A 23,132-nucleotide genomic window follows, 5' to 3' on the forward strand; every position below is an offset into this window, starting at 1 on the left:
TATTTGCCATTTTAATATTTAGCGAGTGCCCAATAAAAATCATCAGCAAAGGAATCACAGTTTGCAGAGCCCTGGGTGTCCATGCTAACGTTTCCCTGTTCTATGAATGCTTCCTTTTGAGCACTAATACATGAGTAAAACATTTTAGTGACCTCTTCATGTTTAGCTGGTTATATGAACATACAAATTAGGAGCAAAAGTCGGAGACTTGAGCCTGCTCTGTCATTCAATAAGATCATAGCTTATCTGATTACTCTACATTCCTGTCAACCCACACTTACATTGCGTACCCTTGCTTATCAAGAACCTATTTATCTCTACTTTAAAAATATTCAATGACTCTGCCTCCATTGCTTTTTAAGGACAAAACTCCAAACAACCTGCCTGAAAAATAGTTTCTCCTCATCTCTGTCATAAATAGACGTTGTCATTTTCAAAAGTGATCCATAGCTGCAGATTCTCCCATTACAGTAAACATTATTTCCCTCTCAAGAGCCTTCAGGATATTATATATTTTAAACAAGGTGCATCTTACTCTTCTAAACTCCAGCAGATGCACGTTTAGTCTGTCCAACCTTTCCTCATAAGACAACACAGCCATTCCAGACACTAGTCTAGTAAATATCCTCTGAACATTTCAAATACATTTACTAACCTTCTTTGGATGGGTTCTCTCATTCAACTCCCTACCTTTATAAAGTATTTTGGCTAACGATTTTAAACAGGAACATCTTGACATGAGCTTCACCAGTCTTCTGAGTAAATTCAATAGTGGTTGAATTGGTGACACCAGCCTGTCCAATATGTAGCCTGGTCAAAGCCCCCCCACAAAGTTCTGATATTTACGTGGTTCTGGGTGGTTCCATTCTCTGCAGTTCTTGTCACCTGTCATCAGACTCCAGTGTCCTTGAGATACTCTGATTACTGCTGATGGTATTTTTCTCAATTGATTCCTGGCAACAGAGGCTTTGCAATTTCCTGTTGTCGGCATCAATATCATCAAGTAATATAAATAGCCAATCATATTGAAGAATTCTCGTAGACAATAAATCAGAAAAGAAAGTGTGCTTTTTATTGTTCACATTTTATGGAAATTTTACAGGATAAAAATAAAGACTAGAAGCTGAAATATCACAAATGTTAAGAAAATAATCTTTATTACATTATAACAGCTGTGAACTTCTAATCATCATAGGATTTTTTAAAATAGTTTTGCCAGGTAGCTTAATGCATAGTTACAGTGACATGGACACAAGCCATAAACAAGGTCTAACATTTTCAAGAGGTTTTAACAATTACATCATGGTGTAGAATGAGATATTCAAATCAATTTGATGATTTCTAGAAGATTGACATCTGTGAGGTGGTAACAGATGTCAATCTATTAAGGAACAGGAAATCACTGGCAGCAACTCCTGCATTTCTGTTAATAAAATAAAGAAATGTGTTTGCTGTAGATCTGAAACACAGAAAAACAGAAAATACTGGAGAAACTCAACAGATCTGGCAGCATCTGTGGAGAGAAAACAGAGTTAAGATTTTGAGCCCAGTGACTCTTCTTCAGAACTGTATACTCTGTTTTCTCTCCACAGATGCTGCCAGACATGCTGAGTTCTCCAACAATTTCTGTTTTTGTGGGTTTCCTATATTTCTTTGTTTAACTGTGAGTGTGCAGATGGCAGAAATTATCGTGAATTCTGTAATTATAATGGTAGTGATCGTTGGTAATTTTTCTGTCAATACAACTACAAAATCTAGACCATTGTACTTCTGAATGAATTTTGGTGTTAATCCAAGTTCCAAGTTTCTTGTAGGCTGTAAACTTGCCTTGCTTCTTTAAAAGATGCAAACCCGGATGTTGTAAGATATGATGGAAGAATGCATACTCTGCACCTAGATAGGCTTGTGAGTACAAGAGTACGCAACAGTATAACAACAGAAATGATCTCACATGACTCCTCTGACTATCGAACAACTCTTCATGAAGGTACGGACGGCTTCATCATTAGTTAGCCTAGTTCCCTTCAATGTTGAAAACATATATTTGTGAAAGTATTGTCCTTTTCTTCTTGAAGTCACAAAACATTGCTGGGATGGTGATTCTCCATTATTAGTGAACAATACGACATCCAAATGGTCACTGTACACATGTGAACTTGAATACTGACTTTGCAGCCAAATCATCCCCTTCCTCTTGGGACGTCCACACAACAGCTGTAACAGTCATTTGATATGAAACAGCAATGGGCACTGGTCAATATTCCTTGCATGAAGAACCAAGTTGCGCTGACATCACCATCCACCTGAGATTAAAAAATTCTGGGCAGACCTGGAATCTTTCTGATCTGTCTTTTCAGCTCCTCACTGTAACTCTTCCGTCATTCCTTATTCCACTTTCTTCAAGCGAGCAGTTAAATTTGAATGTGATACACTGTTGTTTTGGCTTTGCCAAAATCATTTTGCTCATTTAGACCAATTTCTGGAAACATTTCAGTTCAGAGAGATCTGCTTTGCCAAAATAAAATGTTATCCAACTGATCAGTAAGCAGAATTCTTTTAAGTGTTTTCATTCATGGATTGAGGATCTTTCTGGCTTTGCCAGAATTTATTGCCCATTGCTAATTGCGCAGAGGTCAGTAAAGAATCAATCACATTACTGTGGATTTAGAGTTACATGTCGGCCAGACCAGGTAAGGATGGCAGTTTCCTTCCCTAAAGGACATGAGTGAACCAGACAGGTTTTTCCTGACAATTGACTCGGACATCAGTAGACTATGAATTTAATAAAAATCAAATTCAAATTCCCCCATCTGGTGTGATGGGATTTGAACCCCAGAACATTACTGTAGTTTCCAGATTAACAGTCCAATAATAATACCATTAGTCTATCACCTTCCCCAATTAATTGTTCATTGTTGAGTGATGTTGAAGTATTGAGGCATCTCTAAGTGCCACAGCATGTTTTCACAGTTTTTATTTTATTGACTTTAGTCAAATGGAGAAACTGGAGTTGTTTGTTTAGGTTAGAGAAAGCTGACAGGAGGTTTGATAGTAGTAAATAAAGATTAATTGAAAGGTCAATAGCCAAAGTGCTCATATTTATAGTCAACATTAAGATAAATATTTGAAGGAGGAAAAGTTGCAGGATATGGGGAAAGAGACAATGAGTGAAACTAACTGGGTTGCTCACTGAAAATGATGTTGCAGACTCAATGGACTTAGTTGCTTCTGTCTGTGTTCTACTATTCTGTGATTTTTTTTAGTTTCTCATTTTCTAGACTTTGTATGCAAAGAAACAATTAAAATATTATAAGTAAGAACTAAACACTGGAAATTATTTTCACAAAATATCATGTGGTAAAGCACTTATATGCAACATTAATATACCTTCAGTGCTACCTCATTCCTGGAATTTGTTCAGATGGCCACCATCATTTATGGGTGAGGGTAGCTGGGCTTAACATCTGTGCTGCCCATAGTTACAGGGAGGATGGGCAGACAAACTGTTCTCTGAACCTGGGAGAAAGAACATCAGTGTATGTCATCAGATATCTTGATATTTCTTTTAACTTTGAAGTTATTCCTAAATGTAAAAGACTCTTCTCAGTTGAAAATAAATTTATTTCTTTTTTATTAATAGATCAGTTTCAGAATTTGGCACAAACAGCATCACACCGACAAGCCCAGTTTTCTCATTCAGATCTTACTTGCATAGTATCAAGTGGAGACTCGGATTCAACCATACCACTGCTTCAGAACAACATGAACATCAATTTCTGCAGCTTGGACTCCGAGCTATTGAAAGAAGTGCAGCACATGATTATTAGCACTGATCAGCTCACAACGCACACCACACAGGTGATTGGAAGAGGCAAGTTTCAAAACGTTTTCTGCCATAAAATTGAGAGCACTGTGGAAGCAGCTCATCATGGAATTATTTAATGTATCATTCAACTTATGATGAGACTATTGTTTCTTTGTATGCATAAGGTACTACTGCTTCACTTCTGCAATGACCTTATGCCATGTTCACAGAGGTCTTTTACTTTAACATTGTCCTGAAATTATGTCTCGTATTTTTGTTGTGTGACTAAATACAATACCAAGTTTTGCATTCATCTATGGATCTTTCAGCAGGGTATAAACATGTACAGTCATTGACCTTGTCTTGTTAATGTTTATTCGCAGTTGAAAATACCTGATGCAGAATTGCATAGAATATTGAGACTGGAGTATAAGAAAGTCTTAACCATTGATGGAGATGTAGTGGTGCAGGCATACCAATGTAGAAAAACACAGATTTCCACTTAAATCCCATAGCAGTTATTTTAATGGTTTGGGCAAGTACCTATCCTGCTGTTCCATGAAATCAGAGTTAAACTCAATTGTGTTAAAACAGTCCAGGCCAGTCAGTAATACAGAAACCAAGACCCCTTTCTTTGTGGATAAATTTTATTAATTCCTCAGCCTAACAGCTCCTTCCACACTTCATTTCTTATGTGATCCCCTTTATATATTTTCTATCCATCCTGTTCAGAGATGTTATTACACACCTCTGGAGTGGTTAAGGCTTGAATCTGGGCCTCCTTGTTCAGAGTAGGGGCATTACTGCTGAAGTACAAGAGCCTGCTGATCCCCTTTTATAGCTATCAAGTAAAAGAATTAATCAGTTAACCCCAATTATCTGCCTAACCACTAGCTACATCATCAAGTCATGCTAAATGTGGAAGTTTTCTGCACAACGTCTTCGCAACATCAGAGATGATCAATTCTTTTTGGGGATTTACAAAATCAGCAGCACAGTATACCAGAGTACACAGACTAACATGGATACAATCAATTAGGCCAGTAGTCTCAATTGGCTGGATAGCTAATATGCATCAAATTGCTGACAGAAACACAGGATTCAATCCCTATGTTGGCCAGGATGGATGAAGGACTTGCCTCCTTGCCTTACCTGTGGTGGAGGCCCTGATGCTATGGGTCAGATTCCTTAGGTCAGAAAACAGAAGAAAAATGCCCAATCACTGGGCACAAGAAGAATGGTAGCAAAAAAACATTCCCAGCATTCAGTTGGCTAGTTACACCTAACTGTTAGTCGCATTCTCATTACCTGTACTCTGAATTAATTTCCACAATGGTCACATGTACTTTCTGCTTAATTCTGCTTTTGCTTTTCTTTTTTCAATGTCTCAAAATCTAATAGGTCATTTTGGCTGTGTTTTCCATGGAACTCTCCAGTCCCAAGATGGAAATAGTATACATTGTGCAGTGAAGTCTCTAAATAGTAAGTACATAAAATGTTAAATGTATTATACTATAGCTTTGTTGTTGCTCCTAGTGCATGATTGTAAGTGCATCTTGAATTAGATATTAAAAAATTGCATAAGCTATACAAAGTGAAAGTGCACATGGACACTGAATGAAGTGCTAATTATCCTTTATCTGCTTGCACAGGAATCACTTGCTTAGAACAAGTAGCTCAGTTCCTGAAGGAAGGCTTAATAATGAAAGATTTCAAACACATTAATGTTCTTTCTCTACTTGGAATTTGTCTTCCAAACCAAGGATCTCCACTGGTAGTGCTGCCATATATGAAACATGGTGACCTACGGAACTTCATCAGAAATGAAAGTCATGTATGTAAAATGAAAGCTATGTACCATTATAGGGAGAATTTGAACAAAATATCATGTTTATCACTTTATCATGATTTATCTTGAATATAGCATGTCCATTATTGTAGAGACAAATTCTATGTCATAGGGGAGGCAGTCACATGGTGGTAATGTCACTAGATTAGTAATCCAGAAGCATAGGTTCAAATTCTACCGTGGCAGTTGGTGGGAATTTGAATTACTTCAATAATTCTGGAATTGAAAAATTGTCTCAGTAATGGTGGCGATGAAACTATCATTGGTTAAAAATCCACTTAGTTCACCAAAATCCTTCAGGGAAGGTACTGTTGTCTCTTTATTTGGTCTGGCCAACATGACTCCAGACCCACAGCCATGTGGTTGACTCTTAAAAGCCCTCTGAAGTAGCTGTGCAAGCCACTCAGTAATTAAGAATGAGCAACAAATGCTGGGATTTGCAGCAATTCCCACATAAAGAATTTTTTAAAACCGTCAGCTGTTTCTCGTGCACACACATTTGCAGACATGGAAAAGCTGTTGTCAGTAATTCCTTGCGTGACCACAAGGTGTGCTGTTGGAGTCCCTTAGGCTCCTTTAGAAATTACTGCTTTAATTAGAATATCCCTTTTAGGCTATATTATGATGATTAAAGCTCCCCAACACTTCTGTCTGCTTGATATCCACGCCCAATCAACTTTTGAAAGTTCTTGCCTAATACCATCAAAATTGGCCTTCCTCCAGTGTAGAATTTTATATCCAGTCTATCCTTTTCCATCACTATTTTAAAACTGGGCCCAAAGTGCTTCCCCACTGAAACCTCCATCACCTGTCCTACCTTATTTCCCAAAAGTAGATCAAGTTTTGCACCTTCTCTAGTGGTACATCCACATCATGAACCAGAAAATTTTCTTGTACACGCTTGACAAAGTCATCTCCAAACAAGCTCTTGACACTATGGTAATCCCATTGTATGTTTGGAAAGTTACAATCTTCTATTATTACCACCCTATCATTCTTACAGATAACTGAGATCTCATTACAAATTTACTTCACAATTTCCTGCTGACAACTGAGAGATCTAAAATACAATCCCAGTAAGGTGATTATCCCTTTCTTTATTCTCAGTTTTACCCAAATAACTTTCCTGGACATACTCCCAGGAATACCCTCCCTAGCTATAGCCATAATGTTATCCCTAATCAAAAATGTCACTCCCCCTCCTGTCTTGCCCCCACCCTTTCTATCTTTTCTATAGCATCTATACCCTGAAACGTAAAGCTGCCAGTCCTGTCTATTCCGGAGCCACATCTCTGTAATCACTATGATATCCTAGTCCCATGTTCCCAATCCTGCCCTGAGTTCAGCTGTCTTATTTGTTAGGCCTCTTGCATTGAAATAAATGCAGTTTAATTTTGTCAGTTCTAACTCATTCTCTGCTTTGTTCCTGCCTGTCCTGACTGCCTGACTTGCTCCTTTTCCCAGCTGCACCAGTCTCAGACTGATCTATTTTCTCACTATCTCCCTGGGTCCCACTCCTTCCCCTCCCCTTACTAGTTTGATTGCTTCATCACAAACAGCAAAATCCAAGCCATCCTGAAGACATCCCAAAGTGTTTTATTGCCATCAGATCCTCTTTGATATTTCATAACCCTCTAATTATGTAGACATGTATGGCAGTAAAATTGCATACAATGATTTCCCACAAGCATTTCATCTGTCCTTGATGGCAGTGTTGTAAAGGAGGAGCAGAAATCTGAATGATGATTTTTTTTTAGAATTGCATTAAAATCTCATCACAGGCAATATACATATGGGATTCAAATGTCAATTTAGATTCTGTAGTAAACTCGTAAGTGAAGTTGGCCTTAAGCATTCTCACTCAGAGGTCAGAATGCCACCAACTGCTGCCACACAAACCACTTGAAAAACTTAAGAAAATTCATCATTGAGGGGCATTTTATTATCAGGCACTTCAGGCTGTAACAAATCACTTCAGGAAGAATGTGTTTAAAAGCCACTGATGATTATATGTTTATCACAGAATCCAACTGTAAAAGATCTTATTAGTTTTGGACTTCATGTTGCAAAAGGGATGGAATACCTTGCAAGTAAAAAGTTTGTTCACCGAGATCTTGCAGCAAGAAACTGCATGTGAGTATGAAAGTAGCATGTCTTTACAAGTATAGAATGTACTTTGCTTCACTAATCAATTAACATACTGAAATTCATAACTACTTTAAAACAGATACAATGTTTGTCATACTTAAAAGACATCTGCATTTGTTGATGGTATTATTCGGAGAGGCAGTTAATGAAGGAAAGTACTGGAGCCAATCGTATTTATTTACAAGAGTTAAACATTTTAAAACCTCCTGACTCTACCCCACAGTTTCAACAAATATCTCTTCATATGTGCTCAAGATTTTTGTTGAATTCAAATTGCCACAGTAAGATTTGAACCCATGTACCCAGAACATTAGCCTTTTTTTAGCCCAGTGACGTTACACACCACCACCAGTGCATAATGTTTCTCCAACACCACTGTTAATGGAAGATCTTTCAAACATTTATTTCCTTACTCACTGGAACTTCTCCCTTAAACGACTGAACCATATTTTGTTTTTAGCCAGCTTTGAAATCCTTCTCAAAACTTTCGCAATGTTGGTCATGTCACATAATTCTTCCCTCATTACTCAGTGCCCCCCGATAAAGGGCCTCAGCAATTTTGATATATACAACATCCTGTTAGCTGTTGCTAAAGTAACAGTAGATTGCTAGAAACTTTCATGGTCTTCAGTAAATGACCTACAGGTTTAAATACACTAATTAGGACTAATGGGTTTGATTCTTCTTTATTATCTATGCACAAACAATGAAGTCTTGGGAAAATGGTTATTGATTCTATCGCTTTAGCACAGTTTTCTCATGGGGTAACATGAAATGTTCACTTGCAGCTCTGTTATTCCCACAAATAAGGATCTCCAAACTTGTTCCCAGTTAACATCCATAATTCATGCTTTTCCTGTATTAAGTATTCTTTCCACTGGTGACATATTTCATTTAGCTATTCAGAACAGAATTCAGATTCTGGTCTTACATTTTAATCCTTTGCCTATTGGGTGTAAGTGCTGTGCTTTTGCGATGGGGCAAGTGTATTATATTTTGCAGTCCATCTCCCATTTTTGTGTTGTACATCATTTTTAGCTAGTAAGCAAGCAACTCACTGGTTAGCTTGTCCCAGTGCAATTCTGTGGTTGTTTGCTACATTGTATATGAGGATGGCATGCATTGCTTAAGTGCATACATGCTCTTCCTCCATCTGGTCTTCACTCTAAATCAGGAGTTCACTCTTCATTGGAACAAATCTACTTCCCTCAACAACAATACATGAACTGGAAATTCTGCAAATGTCATCATTGTTCTTTGGAATGTTTAAATAAAAAGGTCGATAACTAAAAGTAAAAAACATTAAAGTATTGATCCTGCATACTAACGTCACTAAAATAAAACTTTCTAATCACATTGTATAAAATTTTTAAAACCTTAAACTTTTGTATTGTAGGTTGGATGAAAACTATACTGTGAAAGTTGCTGATTTTGGGCTCGCGAGAGATATTTATGAGAAAGAGTATTACAGTATTAATAACAAAAGTGGCGCCAAACTGCCAGTGAAGTGGATGGCCCTGGAAAGTCTACAGACACAAAAATTCACAACAAAATCTGATGTGGTAATGTATTGCTTCAGTTATCATGTAAGCAATAATTTAAAGCAGGTCGTATTGTTAAACAGATTATTTGTAAATGTGCAAGTTGTGGCTGAATAGAATAAATTAATTAAATAAGCTTTTTCTTTAGTTAACCATTTTATAAGTTCACTGCATTGATTCCTCCGCCACACGATTAATAGACCCATTGTATAACAAACACACAATCTACAACAGCCATGTAAAAAAGCATACAGAGTAAAATACTGCAGAAATGAATGGCTTGTAAGAAACCAAGTACTCAGTACTCAGAAATCCAAGCAGAGTATAGAAAGAAATTAAAAAAGGAGAAGAAATGAAAGAATATTGACCAGTAAAATTGCAGAGAATCCTGTGACAATACAATTGTTTTAAGAGGTGTGTTTTGTCCTTTTTTAATGGAAAAACATTGAGACAGAGATGATGAGTAGTCTGCTCCAAAGAATAAAATGAACATCCTTTGAGGGCATGTTGGCATCCAATAAAGTTGGAACAATAGAAGCAGCCTGAATGGGTGGCATAAAGCTCCTACAGATCCTGGATTTTGTTTTAGTTTTAGCCTTCAGTAGAAGTTGCTGGGTCTTGAAGCTGGATGTAGAAGCTCTTATTCTTCTCTCTGTTATAGCTAAAAGCTGGGGTTCTCTTCCTGCTGCTAGAATTGCAAGTGAGACAATCTATTTTACTGAAATTGCCTTTGCCAAGGGTGTGTTTGTCAGATATTATTGGAACAGTTAATTAATAGTACTTTTCATATATTATATATATATAATTTTGTTAAGCATTGCGATAGAGTTAGAGTTAAGGCAAATCTTTTGTTTTTTATTTTGTCTGCATTTTAATTATAGTGTTTGAATAAAGTATTTTGTTTCAAATCTGGTAGTTTGACCAATTGAATTGCACCCAGAATACAATGCCTTACACTTACTTCTGAAAGAAGAAAATGTTAGGGTCTAGATTATCATCTTAATGTACTTTGAGGGGCATTTATCTGATCCCAAACAATCCAAAAGTATGAAGAGTAAGAAGATTACTGAGGAGTGAATACAACCCATAAAATACCAAAAGGAAATCTAGGTGTAAAGATGTAATTTGTGGGTATGGTTCTTAATGAATAATTTGTATGTGTCTACAGAAAAGAAGAGGATGACACAGACATTGTAGTTATGGAGGAGAACTATGAAATAGTATTGGACATGAAAAACATTGGGAGAGAGAACTATTAAGGCAATGTGTATTTTAAAAGTGTATAAATCACCTAGAAGAAGCATAGGAGGATGGAATGAAGGCACTGCTTATTGTTTTCCAATCCTCATTGGATACAGTTTGGCATTGGATGATTGCAGGACTGCTAACATTGTACCTTTTTAAAAATACATTGAGAGAGTCTGAATAATTAGCCAGTCAGTTTATCCCAGTAGTGGTAAATTATTGGGGAATTAATTCCACAAAAGCACAGAAACTGTCACTTAGGTGCAGTAACCAAGGACAGTCAGTATGGATTTATTAAGGTCAACATGGCAATAGTGAGGACTGCAGATGCTGGAAACCAGAGTCTAGATTAGAGTGGTGCTGGAAAAGCACAGCAGGTCAGGCAGCATCCAAGGAGTAGGAAAATTGATGTTTCGGGTAAAAGCCATTCATCAGGAATGGAGGCAGAGAGCCTCCAGGGTGGAGAGATGAATTTGTTAAGATTGTATCTGGAGTACTTTGTGCAGTTTGGTTCTCATACTACTGGAAGAACACAACTGTTCTGAAGAGGATGTAGAAAAGACTCACCAGGATGTTGTGTTTCAGCTTTGAGGAGAGACTACATAGGCCAGGGTTGTTTATCTTGGAGCAGAGAAGGTTGAGATCTACAAAATTGAAGCATGGATCAGGTCAATAAGAATAACCTTTTTCCCTTAGTAGAGGGGTTAATTACTAAGGATTTTAAGAACAATTTATTTCACCCAGAAAATGGAGCTTACTGCCTAAAGGGGTAGTGGAGGTGGGAGCCATCATATTTAACAAGTATTTTGATGAGTACATGAAGCCCCATAGTTAGAGTCTAAGTGCTTAAAAAAAGGGAATTACGCTAAATGCTTGATGACTGGCATGGATATGGTAGGCTGAATGGGCCTCTTTCTTTGCTGTAATACTCCGACCTTATGATTTAACTTTATAGAATTTTATGAGGAATTAAAAAGGGATTTGATAAGGGGAGCATTGATTTGATTTATTGTAGTCATGTGTATCTCAGTACAGTGAAAAGTTTTGTTTGTGATCAGAATAGGCATATCATAGTTACCGAGAACATTTAGAGCATAGGGTGCTAAGACAGAGTGAGGCACACAGATTACACTGCACAGGACGTGCACAAAGCAAGATTAACATTAACAAGATCGACATTATTGTTCAGTAAGATATGGACTAACATGGCTTTTAACAAGGTCACACATGGCAGACTGTGTTTTTTAAAAAGGTCTATGCAGTCCAGAAGAATGTAACTCACTGGGTACAAAACTAACTCAGTGGCAAAAAAAAGATAAAATTATTGATGGGTGTTATTTGGCTGGAAGACTGTTTGCAGTTATGTTCCATCATGTTCAGGACTAGGTCCTCTTTTTCTTTTGTGGTGTATGCTAATAATTTGGACTTAATTATATCGGCATAATCAAGATGTTTGCAGATAAAACTTTAGCAATGAGATTGATAGTGAGGAGTTAAAGTAAAGTTAACTGACCTTGACTCCAAGGTAGCATTTGACTGAGTGTAGCACTAAGAAGCAAAGCTTGGAGTCATGTGGAATTGGGAATGGTTTTACTTGTTGCTGTGATATCTTGAAAGTGGTGAGGGGGTATCATTGAACAGAAACTGAACTGGACCAGGCAAATAAATACTATAGTTAGAACAGCTGGTCAGCAGCTGATCATGAAATCATTGTTCATTGTTGTAAATCTTCGTCAACTTCACCAATATCTTATAGGAAAGGAAATCTGCCACCCTTACCTGATTTGATATACATGTGATTTCAGACACATAGTAATGTTGTTGACTCTTATCCAACCTCTGACATGGCGCAGCAAGTTTCTCAATTCAGGCAAGTTACGGATGGGCAAGAAAACTGGTCTTGCAAATGACATCCTATCAAGGAGTAGAGGAAAAAAAGAACTCTGTCTCTATCAGCTCTATGGATGTAGCTACACCACATTCATTCAAAAAGCCTGGTTACCACCACCACCACCTCCAGGACAATTACAAATGGGCAATAGATGCTGACCTCGATTGCAAAATTCACCAACCATTATTTTTTCTAAAAAAAAGCTGTAGACTACAGGAAGCAGTCAATGGACTGACCGGTGAGTGGATATGCGGCAAATAGAGTTCAGCCTAGAGGAGTGTGAGGTGATTGCAAAGGATTACATAGCCAATGAGGATGCTGAGAGGTACAGAGGAAGTGCGGGACATTGGAATGCATCCCGACAGATCCTTGAATTTAGTGGGACAGCTTCCTAAAATGGTGAATGCAGAGGAATACTTTACTTCATTATCCGAGAAGCAGAATGTAAAAGCAAGGAAGTGATATTAGATATACATACATAAATACAGTCAGGCCACAACTTGAGTACTGTGTGCAGTTCTGGTCACTTAGTTGCAGAAAGGACGTATATAGGAGATTTACAAGGATTTTGTCAATATTCACTGACAAGGTGATTAACAGGTTGGACTACCTTGTTGTCCATCCCTACTTGCTCAAAGCGCAATTAAAAGATCTGTTGCTGTGGGTCTGAATCCATGTAAACCAGACCGAATAAGGTGTACTGTTTCCTTCCCTAATGGATTTTAATGAACCAAATGTGTGTTTTCCCAATGATCAACAACATTTTCATGGTCATCATTAAACTCCTAAATCCAGATTTTAAAAAAATTATTGGATTCAATTTCCACCACCTTCTCACCGTGATGGAATTCAAACCCAGCTCTTGGTAACACTACCTGGGTCTTGGGATTAAAATTTCAGTGATGATGCCTCTGAGCCATCACCTCCCCATGTTGCCAGGAGTGGCAAATTGTAGCTAGGAGGAAAGATCTGATCAGTTGGAGTTGAATAGAGGAGACTAAGGGAAGATTTGATTGAGACATGCAAGACTGTGAGGGGCCTGGGTAGAGTTAATAAGAAGGACTTGTTTCCCTTAGCTGAGTCAGTGATTAGGATTTAAAGTGATTCTTTGAAGAATTGGAGGGGAGATGAAGAAATATTTTTAAACTCAAAGAATGATAGAGATCTAGAGTTCATTGTCTGGTGGTAGAAGTAGAGCAACTCAATCGATTTAGGAGGTACTTGGAATTTTGTAACCTCCAGGAAAGGGATTAGTTGGATGGTTCATTTTTTGGGTGGCGCAAACACAATAGTAAAGTGGCTTCCTGTGTTGTAATTTTTTCTACCTTTTTCGAAATATAAGACTACAAGACAGAAGGGCAGAAATTAGGCCATTCAGCCCATCAAGTCTGCTCTGCCATTCAATTATAGTTGATAAGTTTCTCAACCCCATTCTCCCGCTTTCTGCTGGTAACCCTTGATACTCAAGAATCTATCTAGCTCGGTCTTAAGTATACTCAATGACCTGGCCTCAACAGCCTTCTGTGGCAATGAATTCCATAGGTTCACCACTCTGTGACTGAAGAGAAATGATGTGTAGAGAAATTGGGAGAGGGTAGGGCTATACATAAATTGCTCCTTTGAATAACCAGCACAGACATGATGAGTCAAACAGCTGCCTTTTGTGTTGTCACAGTTTTCACATTCTATAACCAAAATGATGTGATTTTGACTTCAAAGGCATCTAATACCAAAAGTGTTGAATACAGGCATGATAACGATATACTTTACTGTTACCCTTCAAATTTAATAAGAGAAAGCTTGTTACCACCTTGTTTGTATTCAATGGTCCAAAGCAAAGTTGCTGCTACTCCCACTAAATCTCGCTTTATGGGGGTCTACCTTTTGGGCAAATATGAACTCTGTCAGTCAGGAAATGCTTCTTGGAGGTTGGTGTCAAGGTGATCTCTTGTATGTCACATTATAATATGCGTTCTCTTCAGTTTCAGGAAGTAGTTATCACAGCTAGACTACTGAGTAAGGATATCAAAATACTGACCTGTCATACTTGTGTTTGCTGATCTGTTAGCTTCTGGCCCTGCAACACTTTAACTTTAAAAATTCACATTCTTGTTTTCCTATTTTCCATGGCTTTTCCTATCCCTGTCTCTTTATTGTGAGAGAGTACAGGAGTAAAGACATTTTGCTGTATTTTCATACACGCTGAAAATGTGTTGCTGGAAAAGCGCAGCAGATCAGGCAGCATCCAAGGAGCAGGAGAATCGACGTTTCGGGCATGAACCCTTCTTCTGAAGAAGGATTCATGCCCGAAATGTCGATTCTCCTGCTCCTTGGATGCTACCTGACCTGCTGCACTTTTCCAGCAACACATTTTCAGCTCTGATCTCCAGCATCTGCAGTCCTCACTTTCTCCCTGTATTTTCATACAGCCTTGGTGAGACCATATCCAGAGCATTTTGTAGTTTTGGTCTCCAAACCTAAGGAAGGACATTCTTTTCGTCAAGGGCATGCAACAATGGTTTCCCAGACTGAAGAGGAGATACTGGGTCTGAATCCTTAAAATTCAGAGGAATGTAAGGTGATCTCACTGAAGCGATCCACATTTGTACAGGGCTCAGTAGGGCAAATACAAAAAAGATATTTCCCTTGGTGTGGGGGTTCAGAACTAGAGAAACAAGTCTCAGATTAAGAAGTAGGCTATTTCGAAGGAGCTTCTTCATTCAGAAGATGGTGACTATTTGGAATTCAGTATCCCAAGGGACTGTACAGCCTCAATCATTGAAAATGTGCAAGGTGGGCATCAATAGATTTCTAAATGTTAAAAAAGCAACGAATATGGAGATAGTGTATTAGAAAGGATTGACCATGACCTAGCTGAATAATAAATAAGCCTGAGAGGTCAAATGGCCTATTCCTACGCCAGTATCCTATGTTCCTAACCTCCTTCCTACAACTTCCAAGATGTGTGTACTGCCCCAGTTGTGATCCCTTTTGTATCCCTAGTTTGTTTATTCATTGCTGGTGATCATAGGTCTGTCTAACTCTAGAATTCTCTGCCTAAAATCTCTCCACTTCCCTTCCTTTCTGTCTCCATATCCCTTATTTGACACAATGCCAAACTTTGCTTGCAAGAGCACTCATGAAGCACCATGGGATGCTTTACTATGTTAAATAGAGGTTATTGTGATATATGGACTTATTATACATGTAACCAAATCTGCCTCAATATCCCTAACTATGCCAAACTATCACAGTTAGAACTCTTGGAGGACAGCAACATGAAATCTATTTTGTTTAATATTATGAGTAAAATCAATTTTTGTTTCTGCCAGTGGTCTTTTGGAGTACTGTTGTGGGAGCTGATGACACGAGGGGCACCGCCTTATCCTGATGTTGATACTTTTGATGTTACTGTTTATCTCCTCCAAGGGAGGAGGTTGCTGCAGCCTGAATACTGTCCTGATTCATTGTAAGTAAATTATTAATTATGGTTTAAGACATTTCAAAGTCTACATTTCAGAAGCAATTGGATGTGAATTTTTATCTATTAATCATTCACACGATAGTAAATTTATTCAATATTCTCCCACTGCAGGTATGAAGTAATGTTGAAATGTTGGCACCCTAGACTTGAAACACGACCAACGTTCTCTGAAGTAGTTTCAAAAATATCATCAATTATTTCCAACTTTACTGGGGATCACTACATACAGTTAAATACAACCTACGTGAACATAAACTCTGGAGTACCCTATCCACCTGTTTATTCACCAGAGGATAGTTTGGATAGCGATGCTCATGTGTGATTGAAGGCAATTTTTTCAAAGGATATTTTATCAGCAGGCGAAGCTGAATATCTGTCCTGGCAGCTACAGGGAACAAGCCCTATAGAAAATACGCTGTTTGTGTCAACAGTATCATATGAGTGAATCTTAAACTACTTCAAAGAGAAATCAAAAAAGATTAATTACACTTGAAGACTATAGCTGTTTATCATCATTGGGAAACCCATTTGTAGTCCCTGTTGTAAAATGTTGTGATGTTGACTGTAAGTAAAATGACCGATTTAAAAGCAGAATTATTTCTGTCTTGTAAAATTAATAAAATGTCTATTTTTTTATTCAGAATAAGTTTATTTTTAATTAAGTAGGAACTGTCAACAGCAACATTAAAATTTGACCATTTTATTATTGCACATCAAAAAACTTTTATGATCAAGCATGTTTGTCTTATCTTCCCATACTATCTACAGCATAACTATGCTTATAGATAACATTTGTTTTAGCTTTTACAAATATTGCCATGTCTTGAATAGTATCTAGTAATAGTGAGATGTAGAAATGTTTGCAGTAGTGAATGTAACTATACAAGAAAAGAATTATGTAGTTATTAAATTATTAAAATCAAAATTGTAGAATAGTACATAATCAATGGCCACTTTTAACTTTCATCTTCCAATGATAAAAGTTAAAACTAGCCTTAAAGGTTTGCATTAAAATTGGGCTTTATTACTGCAAGTGTACATACAACTGAGAAAATTTGCGGTACATTTCATTCTTAAGAGTATGTCTTTATTTTTATGTAAATAAAGGTTGTCCAAACTTGTGGTCAGTTTTATGTTTGTTTTGAATATAAGCATTGACATAAATATTTAACAAATCGACAGAGTACTTATATTTCATTGACTTTTTTGGAGACTAAATGCATCAGTTAAGTACACTAAAATGTGGTTCTGTTCAAAAAGACAGCTAATAGCAAGTATATATGCCCTTTGTGTAATTTTAAACATTTTAGTGAACATCAATTTGTACTGATAAAGCTATTGTGTTGGGATGTAAAGAAAAGAAAAAGACTCTGAGTGCAACCACACAGTCGTATTTTGATCAGAGGTGGCCTGTGAAGGAGAAGATGATGGAGGAGGGGCAGACGCCAATGTAGCTCAATGAGAGCAGAAATGACTGGTGACTTGGACTGGATATGGTGTTGATGTCTTCTTTGTTCCACAAATCTGGCCGACAACAGTTTTCTGTACAACAGCAGTAACTTTATTATTGGACAGCCAGCGAGAGATTGAAAGCATCTGTAAAGTAGCCGAGTGTCTACTTGAAGTGACTCTTCCTCACGAATCTCTGCCTTACACTCAGGGACAGTATATTTTATAGGAATTGAACAAAGGCTTATCAGCTACATGGATGATTGCCATCACATAATTTAAAGTAGTTAATTATGAATTTACAAAACTCAATGAACGTCGATGTCCTGTAACAATGTGTGAATGGACTAGAAACCGATTATCGTATCTTCCATGATTATGTGTAGATGGAAAGAAATTAAGGCAGAAAGGTTTAGCCTGCTACAAATGGGGAACTCACATACCTATGCTAATATGGAGGTGAGGTAACTGGGGGGATTCACATTCCTATGTTAATGTGGAGGGGAAGTGAATGAGGATTCACATACCTATACTAATATGGAGAGAGAGTAAGACAATGGGAGAGGGAGGCAGCTAACTGGGTTGGGGCCAGGACTATTGGTCCTGTCGGAAAGGACAAAGGTCTTGTCTAGACTTACTTGCGTGGAATGGGGGAATCCACATGCGTGGATTGAAAAAGTACAGGCTTTCAATTGCTGTTGCAGTGAGTCCTTTGGTAGTGGGATTTTTAACCCTAAAGTTCCCAGTGTGCCCTGAAAGAGAAGTAAAGCATGGAACTGACTCCTCTGTGACATTTTAACTTCCTCAGTGGGATAAGTTATGGACAGTAGAGCTTTGGATGAGCTGAAGTTCAAATTTACAGAGGGCAAAGGATGGGAGTTCAGGATGGTGCTCTTTGTAATGGAAGAGTTTAGGTGCCAGAAGGAGGAGGAATGAAAGTGCCAATCTCTACTTTTTCTTTAAACATTGAAAATGTAACATTAATGGAAAAAGATGTTATTTATGATGAAGCTCACTTCAGTTTGTTTGAGCCTCACCACTGCCAAAGAGGAGAATGGATTTAGTAATAAATGTGTAGTGTTCATGGCAGAAGACAAATATAGTAGCAACATCGATGATCCAATATTTGACTGAAGGAAATTGCAACTCATCTAAGACTGGTTATCAAGATAAGCAGTCTGATTCCAAAAGGGCCCAAGACAATAGACAGTACTGGTGGAGAGGTTGAGCTGAATATTTTCAGCAGTATTGTGGAAGCTGTCAGGAGATGATGATGTTGCAGAGAGGGACGAGATAGTTAAGGGAGGAAATTAAGGTTACATCCAAGGTGCCGATGCAGAGGTGAAAACTAATCCTTTTCTAGAGGTTCTCTAGCTACAATCAGATAAGTAGCAAGACAATATGATCATCCATTTAAAGTTACTGAAGGAGCCTAGTCAAAGAAAAGATCATTTGTGACTTTAATTAGGGTCATTTCAGTACAATAGTCACTGGGTGGACTTGTGGCCTTATCGGAAAGCTGGGCACAGTTTCAGAGATAGCAACATATGAAGGAGCTTCAGAAAGGAAGCGAGGTTAGAAAATAAGATCTCGTCTGTGAAGTCAACAGGTTTAAGCATAGGTTTTTTGAGAATAGTAGTTTTGAAACTGAACTGCGCCTGAGAAAAAAGAAGAGCCATTTACAATGTCAATTATCATTGGAGAACCAAGAATGAAAGTTGAGTGACCAATAGTTCCTCGTGAGGAAATGGGTCAGGGAATAAGTCAGATGGGGACATACAAGGTAAGAGTGAGGATGGGATGAAATGAACAAATTCTTTGTTAACAGCGGGTTAGCTGTATTTTCAGAGCACAGATTGGACATTGGTTTGTGCATGTCTTTATTTGGTAAAGGGATGTGTGCATTGTCCATTCTTAATTGCCATGGAGAAGGTGTGAAAAGCTTTGAGCTGCTGCAGTCAGTGTGGTGTAGGTATACACACACTGCTATTGGAAAGGGATTTGCAGGATATTGACCCAGCAATAAGTGAAGGAATGGTAGTTTTAATTCAACAAACCTTTTAGCTTGAAGGGAAACCGGCAGGTGGTGGTATTCCCCTACATCTGCTCTCCTTGTCCTTTGAAAAGGTAGAGGTCATGGGCTTAGAAGGTTCCGGTGTAAGAACCATGATGAGTTGCAGCAGTGCACCTTGCAGATCTTTGAGATGGTATATATTCCACCACTGGGTGTTGATGGCAGAGGGAGTGCAAATATTGAAAGTGATGGATGTTATGCCAATCAAGTGGACTGCTTTGTCGTGGATGGTATCATGCTGCTTCAGCGTTGTTGTAGCTGCACTCATCCAGGTGAGTGTTAGGGATTGTATCACACTCCTGACATGTTCCTTGTGATGTTTGACAGGTTTTGAAGAGTCAAGAGTGCATTACTTTTCACAGAATTTCTCGCCCCCTCCCTGCTCTTGTAGCCATCGTATTGACACGATGTTAGCCCCCAGGATGTTAATGGTGGGGAATTCGGCAAATGTAATGTCATCAAACATCATGAAAAGATGATTGGATTCTCTCTTATTGAAGATGCTTATTAATTGGCCCTTACTCACGTCATGTGAATGTTATTGGTTATTTTATTACCCTGACCTTGAATGAATTGCCTCAGAATGAACCTGGACTCAAAGCTGTTGCCAAATTTACCAATGTCAGGCTGCAGTCCTGAGCAACTTCCAATATAGAGGTGAGAATTTGCATTTTGAAGGAGTTGGTGTTCTATAATCCACAGCAACGTAATAATACAGTCCACACAGTGTTTAATATCAACAGGTGATGTTGCTGGCAGTGCTCCGTAATCATTGCAATCTTTCGCCACTCCCAGATTAGAAGCCTTTATAAAGAGACACATTGCTAATGAAGACATGAATAGAATTCTTAATTTAAACTGGAAATTTGGTAGATCATTACAAACAACCAAGAATGAAGCCAGCCAGAAAAATGACATGAATGAACTGATTTTCTTTTCATCCTGTACTCTTCATTTCCTTACCACAAGGTACCGAATAAGAGTAGGGATAGGTCACATGGAAGAACCAGCTCCCTTTACAAGTAACACAGTTATTTGAGCCATTTGCTTGTTAAATGTACCCAAATATTGACTATGTCAAAGTACAACATATTAAGCAAAGTAAATACACTCCTATTGTTACAAAAGTTAATGAATTATAGGACCAAGCTGGATGTACTATTTTTTGCAAACCAAATTACTTGAGGATATGTGGTCTGTAAACTCCTGCGAATACTACACTTTTATTTCTTCAATTTCAACTTAATATCCTTGGATAGCAAACATAATAGTGATTCAATGCAGAAAATGAATTGTGTTGAATTGAACTGAATTAGCTTTATTGTCACATTTACTCAAATGAGTCCAGTGAAAATTTTATAAGTCTCCACTTACAGCGCCATCCTAGGTACAAAGATACTGAGGGTCAGTTTCTTCAGTTACAGATTAATGGTTATGTAACAGGGTGCCATCTTATGTACAGAGAACCCAGCTACAATCCTCAGTTACAGAACAGATAAATTAAGAAAAATGTTATGTCACAGCTATACAAAGGATAACGATAGGCCAGATAAATGAGAAGTTAAAAAGAAAAGCATTGCAGACCCTCTCCAAGGGCCCTCCGCAGCAGACCAGTGCAGGGGAATGCCATATGGTTTCACTGTTGGCTGCTGTCATCCTCCCACTCCAGTCCACTGCTCCCACTCCCACTCCCACTCCAGTCCACTGCTCCCACTCCCACTCCAGTCCACTGCTTCCACACACACACCAGGCCATTGCCCTCACTCCCACACCAGACAACAGATCCCACTCCCACACCGGACCACTGCCCTCACTCCCACACCGGGCCACTGCCCTCACTCCCACACCGGGCCACTGCTCCCATCTCCACACCGGGCCACTGCTCCCTCTCCCACAGCGGGCCACTGTCCCCAATCTCCTACCAGACCACAACTCCGACTCTCACACCAAGCTGCTACTCCCACTCCCACACCGGGCCACTGGTCCCATCTCCACACTGGGCCACTGCTCCAATTCCTACACCGAGCCACTACTCCCACTCCCACACCGGGCCACTGCTGCCATCTCCATACCAGGCAACTGCTCCCGCTCCCACACTATGCCACTGCTCCCACACTGGGCCACTGCGCTCACTCCCACACCAGGCCACTGCTGCCATCTCCATACCAGGCAACTGATCCCGCTCCCACACTATGCCACTGCTCCCACACTGGGCCACTGCCCTCACTCCCACACCAGGCCATTGCCCCCACTCCCACACTGGGCCACTGCCCTCACTCCCACACCAGGCTACTTCCCCCACTCCCACACCAGGCCACTGGTCACACTCCCAAACTGGGCCACTGCCCCCACTCCCACACCAGGCCATTGCCCCCACTCCCACACTGGGCCACTGCCTCCACTCCCACACCGGGCCACTGCTCCCACTTTCACAGCAGGCCTCTGCCCTCACTCCCACACCGGGCTACTGACCTCATCTCCACACCAGGCCACTGCCCTCACTCCCACACCGGCCACTGCCCCCACTCCCATACTGGCCCACTGCCCTCACTCCCACATCGGGCCACTTTCCTCACTCCCACACCGGGCCACTGCTCCCATCTCCACACCGGGCCACTGCCCTCACTCTGTCATTGGGCCACTGCTCCCGCTCCCACATGGGCCACTGCCCCATTCCCTCACCAGGCCATTGCCCGCACTCCCACACCGGGCCACTGCTCCCATTGCCATACCGGGCCACTGTTCCCACTCCCTCACTGGGTTGTTGCTCCAACTCCCACACCGGGCCACTCCACCATCCCTCACCAGGCCACTGCCCCCGCTCCCACACTGGGCCACTGCCCCCATTCCCACACCGGGCCACTATCCCCACTCTCACACTGGGCCACTGCTCCCACTCCCATACCGAGCCACTGCTCCCATTCCCACACCAGGCCGCTGCTCCCACTCCCACACTGGGCCACTCCTCCCGCTCTGGGTCACTGGTGGCTGGCATCCCAACTTCAGATAACTGACCCCATTTTGGAGGCCAGGAATTGGAGGCCCAGAGTCCAAGAAGACAAAAGAGTAGCAGAAAATCCATAGAAGGGAGGAAAAGAAGGAGAGAAAAAGAAAGAACGAGCAGAGCAGATGAGGGTCTCCTACTCTGCTGCCATCTTACCGAAAATGCAAATTGTTAGATAAAATAATTTAATTATTAGACTCTTACACATTTGCAATGATAAGATTCCAGGAATTTTACAACTGAAACATTGAGCAAAAATAAAACATAGCAATACTTATTCACATTCTCAAGTTAACCTCCTTTTGCATATAAAAATTTCTGATTTTCCAATCCAAATATTAGATATTAATCAATTTATTTATGTGAATGAATTTTACTGAATAGATCTCACATGGCCTTGGATATATTTGTGAGTATTGAGTATGTCCTGTATAACAGAGCAACATAGATTGCCACATTTCCAGTCAGGGCCTCTTGTTGCCACTGCGCCAGTGACCACTTCTATTGCATCTTCCTTTTCAGTTTGCTGTCTTGATGGCCATACTGCATTGTTTGTATGTATATAGGGCACATATTATACATAGAACTTGGGACTTTGGAAATAATGCTTACTTCATTTTATTACTAACGATCCTTTTGTTG

At 39.5% G+C, this 23,132-nt stretch overlaps 1 protein-coding gene across 1 annotated transcript in view; it reads left to right on the top strand.

Annotated features, from left to right (window-relative positions):
• The window catches only part of met (MET proto-oncogene, receptor tyrosine kinase), a 126,876-nt gene extending 109,796 nt beyond the window's left edge, over nucleotides 1-17,080 (top strand). Inside the window, exons 14-21 of the mRNA XM_072551497.1 lie at nucleotides 1,844-1,987; nucleotides 3,641-3,871; nucleotides 5,207-5,287; nucleotides 5,458-5,639; nucleotides 7,678-7,787; nucleotides 9,199-9,364; nucleotides 15,812-15,948; nucleotides 16,075-17,080. Coding sequence (XP_072407598.1) covers nucleotides 1,844-1,987; nucleotides 3,641-3,871; nucleotides 5,207-5,287; nucleotides 5,458-5,639; nucleotides 7,678-7,787; nucleotides 9,199-9,364; nucleotides 15,812-15,948; nucleotides 16,075-16,285 — 1,262 coding nt within the window. The 3' untranslated portion in view covers nucleotides 16,286-17,080. The remainder of the gene's footprint in view (nucleotides 1-1,843; nucleotides 1,988-3,640; nucleotides 3,872-5,206; nucleotides 5,288-5,457; nucleotides 5,640-7,677; nucleotides 7,788-9,198; nucleotides 9,365-15,811; nucleotides 15,949-16,074) is intronic.
• Nucleotides 17,081-23,132: the final 6,052 nt, after the last annotated feature.

Source organism: Chiloscyllium punctatum, chromosome 32 (assembly GCF_047496795.1).
Source record: "Chiloscyllium punctatum isolate Juve2018m chromosome 32, sChiPun1.3, whole genome shotgun sequence".
Taxonomy (NCBI): Eukaryota; Metazoa; Chordata; class Chondrichthyes; order Orectolobiformes; family Hemiscylliidae; genus Chiloscyllium; species Chiloscyllium punctatum.